The 9,682-nt window shown below is 46.7% G+C and overlaps 2 protein-coding genes across 2 annotated transcripts; one reads left to right on the top strand and one right to left on the bottom strand.

Annotated features, from left to right (window-relative positions):
• The first annotated feature begins 2,104 nt into the window (after nt 1–2,104).
• Nucleotides 2,105–2,876, top strand: LOC148144232 (uncharacterized). Its single transcript, XM_087974644.1, has one exon. The coding sequence runs from the start codon at nt 2,105–2,107 to the stop codon at nt 2,726–2,728; it is 624 nt and encodes a 207-aa protein (XP_087830770.1). The 3' UTR covers nt 2,729–2,876.
• A 2,749-nt stretch (nt 2,877–5,625) lies between these two features.
• Nucleotides 5,626–6,945, bottom strand: LOC148144231 (uncharacterized). The gene is made up of 2 exons (XM_087975313.1): nt 5,972–6,945; nt 5,626–5,662 (listed from the first exon to the last, which is right to left on the bottom strand). The coding sequence occupies exons 1-2, from the start codon at nt 6,694–6,696 to the stop codon at nt 5,626–5,628; spliced, it is 762 nt and encodes a 253-aa protein (XP_087831439.1). The 5' UTR covers nt 6,697–6,945.
• Nucleotides 6,946–9,682: the final 2,737 nt, after the last annotated feature.

Genomic DNA, 9,682 nt, shown 5'->3' with positions numbered 1-9,682 from the left:
AAACGTGGCCTAACCAATGTCTTCTACAGTCGCAACATTACCTCCCGACTCCTGCACTCAGTGCACTGACCAATAAAGGCAGGCATATCAAACACCTTCCTCAATATGCTGTCTATGTGCGACTCCCCTTTCAAGGAACTATGAACTTACCATCGAGTCATACAGCATGGTCATAGACCTTTGGTCCAACCAGTCCATGCCAATCATAATCCCAAACTAAATCAGTCTCTCCTGCCTGCTGTTGGCCTGTATCCCTCCAAACCTTTCCTATTCATGTACTAAAACAAATGTCTTTTTATTGTACCCGCATCCATCGCTTCCTGAGGAGGTTCATTCCACACATCAACCACCCTCTGTGTAAAATTAGTATTTGAATGGCAAGGATGAAGTTGAATTGAAATGGTTCATTAAAATAAACAGCTTCTACCAAACCCCTTACAGCAGGTATGGTAGCAACTCCAACTCTGGAGTCTCTCAAATCGGTATTTCCATAGTGGAGGGTGGAGTAAAGTGTTGGATTCACAGAGGTGGGGGTCTTTTGAGAGTGTAAAGCTAAAATTAAACCCCGTGCTTTGCTTGAACTCAAACCGCATTGACGTGGTGGAGATCGAAAGGAGTTTGCAAAGTGTCCTCCCCTCCCCATGTCCCTCAGCTGCAGGGCAGCGCAGGCACAGTGCGTCCCCACCCCCACCCCATTGTGGACGTCACAACGTGGAGGTTGCCCTGTCAATTTCAGAGTGAAACTCCCTCCCTCTGGGCAACATCTGGGAGCAAAGCAATGTCTCCCCCTTTCCATTCCTCAACCTGGGAGGGGGGGAGAGAGAGAGAGGCCTGGGGGTGTGTGGAGGGGGTGGAGACTGTTCACATGTAGCAACTGGAGTGATTCCATGGAGGGAGCAGGCTCTCCAAAGGTGCTCAGATGCTCTCTGTCCCACCTCAAAGGTATTTTCCTTGTGTATTCCCTCAGTTTGGCACGTATAGAGTTTGAATCCTGGAAAAGGTTTACTTCTTTCCTCATGTTCAGAATTATAAGGGTAGTTTCTCATGGAACTGAGCAGTATTTAAGGGATTGACACATTGATTTCAAAGGTAGACATATGTTGCTTCATATGGTGTATATCTGATATTGTTGGCTATTATAAAAACTTTGATGTCATCACCCGTTTAGGGGGTGTGGTTGGAGGAGTCCTCCAAGAACTCGGAGTTAAAAATCATACAACACCAGGTTATAGTCCAACAGGTTTAATTGGAAGCACACTAGCTTTCGGAGTGACGCTCCTTCATCAGGTGATAGTGGAGGGCTCGATCGTAACACAGAATGTATAGCAAAACTTTACAGTATGATGTAACTGAAATTAAACATTGAAAAATTGATTGTTTGTTAAGCCTTTCATCTGTAGAATACAGTGATCGTTTCACTTCTTTCATGTGTAAATCACAAAACCCTTTTTTTATAAAGTTGCATTCTCGGGTTAGCTATTAACGATGGTGCTAGCTAGACAATATGTTGAAGGTGTTAGCCCTCTGTGTTCTCTGTCTATGACCTGATGTTTAGATTGATTCTAATCCAAAAAGTGAGATAACAGAGTTTTACATAAATTCATGCAGTTTTGAGCTTAGAGTTCTACATGAATGTATGCAGTTTTTGAGCAAAGTGCAATGTAACTCTGCAAGTACAAATTCACCCCACAAAATATATGTGTGCATGTGGGTCTTTGTCTGTCTGTGTGCGTGCGCGCGTAAAATCAAGTAGTAATCATGACCACTATCGACCCCACTAACCGCCGGCTTAAAGTGGAGAGGATCTCCAAGAAGATTGCACATATCGACACAGACATCAAGTTTCTACAGGAACGCAGGCAAGATCCCGAAAGGATTACGAATCACGAACCCAGTTAGGTCGACCTACAACACAGACTACGCAGAGAGACTTTGCCACTGCACCTCTCGTAAACTTCTCAATCATCTCGTGCACCAACTCTACAGCAGGCGCCACAACCTTGAAATTCAGATGGAGTCCACACTCACAGCCTGCACACAGGATATACCAGTACAATTACGTGACATTGCCAAACAGACAAGGCGACAAAACTACACCACGTACATGCACGCCAAGAACAAAAAACTGGAGAAGCTTGGCATTCTCACCAGTAATAGCAAAGCCCGCCCTGGAACCACAGTGGACAACATTATCACTGCGGGGAAGTCTATTGTCAACTTATTGGACCACACCCTTCGACCGGAAGAGATTGAAGTCCTGAGTAGGGGTCTCAACTTCTGCCCCACCACCAAAATGGACCCGTTGGTTCTGGCAGCAGACACAGAGGAGTTCATCAGACGAATGAGACTCCGGGAATCCTTTCAAGGTGCCGGCAGTGATCCCACGGAGCCCACTGATGAACTAGAACAGTCATCACAGGGATCTGTAGAGGAGCGACCAAAGAAGGTGTCAACATGGACCCCACCGGAGGGCCGCTGCCCTGGGCTTGACATGTATGCTCAATCTGTCAGGAAATATCTAAATGCCAGATTCATCAGCCGTACCCTCAAGGTAGAGCAAAACATCACCCGTTCACAACGCAATGCCATCCAGGCTCTCAAAACTAATCACAACATTGTCTTCAAACCAGCAGATAAAGAAGGAGCCATTGTCATTCAGAATAGAACAGATTACTGCAAGGAAGTGTACCGACAACTGAACAACCAGGAACAGGCAACTACCAGCTGATCCGGCCAAAGAACAAACCCATGAATTAAACACACTGATCAGAACTTTGGATTCAGTCCTTCAGAGTTCTCTACGCGCCCTCATCCCACGTACTTCTCGTGTAGGCGACTTCTACTGCCTTCCAAAGGTACACAAAGCCAACACACCGGGACGTCCCATCGTGTCGGGCAATGGGACCCGATGTGAGAATCTCTCTGGCTATGTGGAAGGCATCTTGAAACGTATTGTACAGGGGATCTCCAGCTTCTGTCGCGACACTACAGATTTCTTACAGAAACTCAGCACCCATGGACCAGTCGAACAGGGAACATTCCTCGTTACAATGGACGGTTCCGCACTCTACACCAGCATCCCCCACAAGGATGGCATCGTGGCAACAGCCTCAAAAGCTAATGTGCTTCCAATTAAACCTGTTGGACTATAACCTGGTGTTGTGTGATTTTTAACTTTGTACACCCCAGTCCAACACTGGCATCTCCGAATCATGACCCACCAAAAGAAAGTCGTGATGCGTGCCTTCCGTGCAGCCAGGAGCATGCGCATTTTCTTCCTGACACCGGCAGTATGCGCTCTGGCGATGCTGACAGAATTTAAGTGTCCAAATGCCATGTGAAGTAAAAATAGGGGAGAGTCACAATTTTTTTCCCAGGTGATATTTACCTTTCCAATACGCCTCATGATTTTATAATTCGAAATAAGGTCACCCATCAACCTGTGGTCGTCAATAAGGCGACCAGAACTGTACTCCCAATCTTAGCCACATATCCCAATCTTGAATCAGACTGGTTCTATTAACCAAAGTAGGAATTTATAAAATATTACATGGATTGACTGCCTGCAGTTTGTGTGCTTTTTGAGCAAAATTGAATATGGCTTCACCAATATTGCAAAAATCCTGTACAACCTCAACATGATGTCCCAATTCTTACACTGAACGGCTTTAACAATGAAAGCAAGTGTGCTAAACGCCTCTTGCACCACCCTGTCTACCAATGATGCAACTTTCAAAGAATTATGTACCTGATTTGGAGATGCTGGTGTTGGACTGAGGTGTACAAAGTTAAAATTCACACAACACCAGGTGATACTCCCAACAGGCTCATTTGGAAGCACAACTTTTGGAGCGCTGCTCCTTCATCAGGTGGTTGTGTCTTCTGATCCTGCTCCACAAACACCCAATGAAGAAGCTCGTGCTGCCAACCTGATGATGTGTGAATTTTAACTTTATGTACCTGAACTCCTCCACCCCACCCCATGTCTCTGTTCTACAAGACGAAGCAGGGCCCTGCCATTAACTGTACAAGTCCTGTCCGTCCTTGTTTTAGTAAAATGCAACTCCTTACCTTCATCTGTTACTCTCTCAGACACACCCAATACTCACACCGTCTCACAGGCTTATACTCCATCCATCACACACTTCATTAGCATGCATGCATAAACACGCATGCACACACAAGTCTCTGGAGTGACTTTGCATTTGGAGAATTATATTTGCAGATATATTCAATTTTGCTCAAAAAGCACACAAACTGCAGGCAGTCAATCCATGTAATATTTTATAAATTCCTACTTTGGTTAATAGAACCAGTCTGATTCAAGATTGGGATATAGACTCAAACCTCACACCTTTTTTGCAGTATCTGAGCTGAGATGTCACCTATTTTTATAAAACCTTAAACCATCTCGAGAAGGTGAATTAAAAATAGTTCAGGGGTTTACATATTAACGAACTGAAACCTGCAACCCATGGTAAAAGATGAAAGACTAATCCACAATCTAGGTTTGTACAATATATCCTTTCAGTTGTATGACACTGTGAGGTTTTGTTCTAAATTCTGTGTCTTATGATCCTGCTCCACAGCTACCTGATGAAGGAGCAGCGTTCTGAAACCTAGTGCTTCCAAATAAACCTGTTGGACTTTAACCTGGTGTTGGGTGATTTTTAACTTTATCCACCCTAGTGGACACAGCCCACACCTCCCAGCGCTGCCAGGAAACTGTACAATGCCGATGACGTGGTGTAGTACCTGCACTCCTGAAAAATTTACAATTTCTAACAATACTGGCTACTCATTCACTGCTGCAACCGGTACACAACATTGGAAACATAGTACAGGAGGTTATAAGAAATTAGCACAACAGGTCAGGCAGCAACCGAGGAGCAGGAACATCAACGTTGCCCGATATGTCGATTTTCCTGTTCCTTGGATGCTGCCTGACCTGCTGTGCTTTGCCAGCACCACTCTAATCTCCAGCATCTGCAGTTCTCACTTTCACTTGTAAGAAATGAGCAGTTTTAAAACAAAAACCTGTCGCAGTTCAAAGCTCTCAATGAGAGTCTGAGCTCGGTGGGAAGTTCAGGTAATCTTTTTTGCGACCCAACTTTGTTACAGCTTCAGAAGCTCCCAGCAGAAAGGCGTAGAAAAAGTAGCAATTTTTAAACAACAGCTCAAGGTCAAAGTGCACACACCCCCTCCAACCCCTCACTTTCTTCATTATTGGTCACCACCAAGTTGTCCCTTTGTAATTGGATCCTTGGTACAGCCTTAACCCGGAGGAAGTATTGCCTCACTCAGCAATTTCAACCCATACCTTGTCTCCAAGTAAGTTGGACGGGCAGGTGTAGAGTCAACCAGACTGCTGTGGGTCTGGAGTTACGTGTAGGCCAGACTGGGTAAAGGATGCAGCTGGGATGACTGAGTGAATCCTCTCCCACAATGACAGTTTACTTCCCTAAAAAGGAACTGAGTGAACCAGATGGGGGTTTTCTTCCACCCCCAGCCCACCATCAATGGTTTAATCATTAAATTCCAACCTCCAGATTTCGGACCAAATTCCAATTCCACCATCTGTCGTGGTGGGAATCGAACCGGGATCCCTTGAATTGGGTTGATAGTTCAGTCGGTAATGATGGCCGTTAGTCCTTCAATCCCCCTGCAATGGCATGTGAACTCACAGGTGAGAGAAGCGGGTGAAGGCCTTCCCACACTCGGGACAGCTGAAGGGCCTGTCCCCCTTGTGGACCCGCTGATGCCTAAGCAAGGCAGAGGAATCGTTGAAGGCCTTCCTTCACTCAGGGCAGCTGAAGGGCCTCTCCCCTGTGTGTGGATCCGCCGGTGGGTTAGCAAGTTGGAGGCCTGGTTGAAGGCCTTCCCGCACTGGGGGCAGCTGAAGGGCCTGTCCCTCGTGTGGATCCGCTGGTGGGTCAGCAGAGCAGAGGAATGGCTGAAGGCCTTCCCGCACTGGGGGCAGCTGAAGGGCCGCTCCCCCGTGTGGACCCGCCGGTGGGTCAGCAGGTTGGAAGCCTTGGGAAAGGCCTTCCCGCACTCAGGGCAGCTGAAGGGCCTCTCCCCTGTGTGGACCTGCTGGTGGGTCAGCAGGGTGGAGGCCTGGGTAAAGGCCTTTCCACACTTGGGGCAACTGAAGGGCATCACCCCCGTGTGGATCTGCTGGTGGGTCAGCAGGTTGGAGGCCTTGGTAAAGGCTTTCCCGCACTCAGGGCAGCTGAAGGGCCTCTCCCCTGTGTGGACCCGCTGGTAGGTCAGCAGGTTGGAGGAATTGATGAAGGCCTTCCCACACTTGGGACAGAAGAACGGCCTCTCCCCCATGTGGATCCGCCAGTGGGTTAGCAGAGCAGAAGAATGGCTGAAGGCCTTCTCGCACTTTGGGCAGCTGAAGGGCCTCTCCCCTGTGTGGACACGCTGGTGGGTCAGCAGGGTGGAGGCCTGGGTAAAGGCCTTCCCACACTCAGGGCAGCTGAAAGGCCTCTCCCCTGTGTGGACCCGCTGGTGGGTCAGCAAGTCGGAGGAACTGATAAAGGCCTTCCCAGACTCGGGGCAGCTGAAGGGCCTCTCCCCGGTGTGACTGCGCCGATGAGTCTCCAGAGCAGACGGGACACAGAAGCCTTTCCCACAGTCGTCACACTTCCACAGTTTCTCCACGGGACGGGATTCCTCGGGTTTCTCCATGGCCAAAGCTTCAGCCGCACACAAATGTGTGTACAGCCCCTCCCCGGCGTGAATTCCTCTTTCTGGGCTGTACAACTGTTTCAGACTCCACTCTCCGTGTACCGCAATGGTAGGGTCTCTCAGCCAGTCCCACGGATGCTGAAAACGTACTCAAACAGGAACCACAAAGCTTTGCTCCTTCTCACAGAATCATAGTTGAAAACAGTTGCGGTCCCGATGGATTGAGTGACTGTCAGACATTGACGTCAAAGTGAGGACTGCAGACGCTGGAGAGTCAGAGTCAAAAAGTGCAGCTCTGATAAAGCACAGCAGATCAGGCAGCATCCGAGGAGCAGGAGAGTCAACGTTTTGGGTAGAAGTCCTTCATCTATTAATTTTGAAACTTTCGTCTTCAGATCTTCAAATACTCTGTAAAAAAAGAGATTACAAATGTCTCACTGTCAGTCCAGCGTGGGAATTCTGAACAAGCAATTCTACTTTCTGTGGAACATTCTTTTCTTTTATTATTCCACAAAATTGAAAGCACCATCCCACTCTCTCTCCCCCTCTGTTCTCACTCCGTTCTAACTAATTCTCCTGAAGGTGCTGATTCAGGATCTCACAGGGGCAGAAAAGCAAAAACATTAAGACTGACACGGGGAGAATTTTGGATAACTCCACCTGAAAGTTAATATCTTTCACAACATTGGGATACTGCTGAGAGTGAGCAGGTCTGATTTTGGGAAGCAAAACAAAAGTTCTCTTTTCTTTAGAGAATCCCCACAGTGTGGAAGCAGGCCACTCGGCCCAAATATTCCACACTGTCCCTCCGAAGGGTAACCCAGCCACACCCATTCCCTTACCCCTATTGCTCAGCATTTACCCCCTAATTAATGTGCCTAACCTGCATGTCCCTGGGCATTATGTAATTTAGCACGGTCAATCCATCTTAACCTGGACAAAGTTAAAAATCACACAACATCGGGTTATAGTTCAACAGGTTTATTTGGAAGCACTCGCTTTCAGAGCGCTGATCCTTCATCAGGGGACTGTGGATGAATAAGATCATAAGGGTGGCACGGTGGTTAGCACTGCTGCCTCACAGTGCCAGAGACCCGGGTTCAATCCCTGCCTCGGGCAACTGTCTGTGTGGAGTTTGCATTCTCCCCGTGTCTGTGTGGGCACCCTCTGGGTGCTTCGGTTTCCTCCTACAGTCTAAAGATGTGCAGGTTATGTGAATTGGCCATGCTAAATTGCCTGTAGTGTTAGGTGAAGGGGTAAATGTAGGGGAATGGGTCTGGGTGGGTTGCTCTTCGGAGGGTCGGTGTGGACTTGTTGGGCTGAAGGGCCTGTTTCCATACGAAGTAATCTAATCTGAGACACAGAATTCATAGGAAAACATTATAGTGTCCTGCCACTGAAATGATGTATTGAACAAAACTGGATTATTAAGTCTTTCATCTTTTAGAATGGTTTCCAGTTATTATTACCATGTAAATCCCAGAAGTTCTTGTAGGTCACTTTCTCAAGATAACTTGATTTTATAGCAAAATGTGACATCTCAGCTCAGACAATGCATTAAAGGTGCGAGGTCAGAGTCTGTCTGTTTCCCAATCTTGAGTCAGACTAGTTCTATTTCCAAAGCAGAATTTACAAACTATTACATGGATTGACTGCCTGCAGATTGTGCATTTTTTGAGCAAAATAGAATGTATATGCATTTATCATTCTCCAAGTTCAAATTCACCCCCATGGACTTAAAAGTCTGTATGTGCATGAGAGAAAAAGAAAAGTCTATTTCTGTGCTGCATATTTCTGTGCCTGTTTGATAACAGTCATGATTTAGAGATGCCGGTGTTGGACTGGGGTGGACAAAGTTAAAAATCACACAACACCAGGTTATAGTCCAACAGGTTTAATTGGAAGCACACTAGCTTTCGGAGTGACGCTCCTTCATCAGGTGGTAGTGGAGGGCTCAATCCTAACACAGAATGTATAGCAACAATTTACAGTGTGATGTAACTGAAATTATACATTGCAAAATTGATTGTCTGTTAAGCCTTTTATCTGTTAGAATACAGTGATAGTTTCACTTCTTTCATGTGTAAATCACAAAACCTTTTTTTAAAAAAAAAGTTGCATTCTCGGGTTAGCATTCTCAGGACAGGCAGCAGAGAAAAGTGTTCGAGCAGAGGCTGATAGCTAAGTTCGGTACCCATAGGGAGGGCCTCAACCGGGATCTTGGGTTCATGTCACATTACAGATGACCACCATTGCACTATACGCACACACACAGATACTCCTACACACACACACAGACAGACACACACACACACACCCTTACAGACACACACACTCCCACATTCACCCCCTCACAGACTTAAGACACTCTGCACTCACTACACACACACACACACACACACACACACACACTTTCTCACACTCTCAACCCCAACCCAGACAGACAAAGACCCACATGCACACATACGTCTATTTTACTGCTCCTCGGATGCTGCCTGAACTGCTGTGCTCTTTCATCACCACTTATCCAGAATCTGTCATAGTGACATGTTACAGTGACTTTCCATCTGTTTTTACTGGGGCTTGTGCTTTTTACCCTCACTGTTTTTTTAATCCTTGTGCTGTTTACCCTTTGCTGTTACTTGTGCAATTGCTGAGGGTAGTGTGTAAATACTAGTGAAGGAGATTATGCACCAGCATGTATATGTTACCCAGTCACTGAAGGGGCAGGACCTGTTCAGAATGGTTAGTAAAGCATGTGATGCACCAACCCTTGTTAACATGGATATAGTTTGTTATTTGTCAAAGTATACTTTTTATTATTTAGAGCCATAGAGTTGTACAGCTCGGAAACAGATCCTTTGGTCCAACCCGTCCATGCCGACCAGGTATCCTAACTCAGTGTCGAGAGTGTAGTGCTGGAAAAGCACAGCAGGTCAGGCAGCATCCAAGCAGCAGGAGAATCAACATTTCGGGCATAAGCCTT

Source organism: Chiloscyllium plagiosum, unplaced genomic scaffold (assembly GCF_037043375.1).
Source record: "Chiloscyllium plagiosum isolate Xiang-an unplaced genomic scaffold, Cpla_swu_hap1 HiC_scaffold_27, whole genome shotgun sequence".
NCBI classification, from domain to species: Eukaryota; Metazoa; Chordata; class Chondrichthyes; order Orectolobiformes; family Hemiscylliidae; genus Chiloscyllium; species Chiloscyllium plagiosum.
This window is presented reverse-complemented; position numbering and strand designations above follow the sequence as displayed.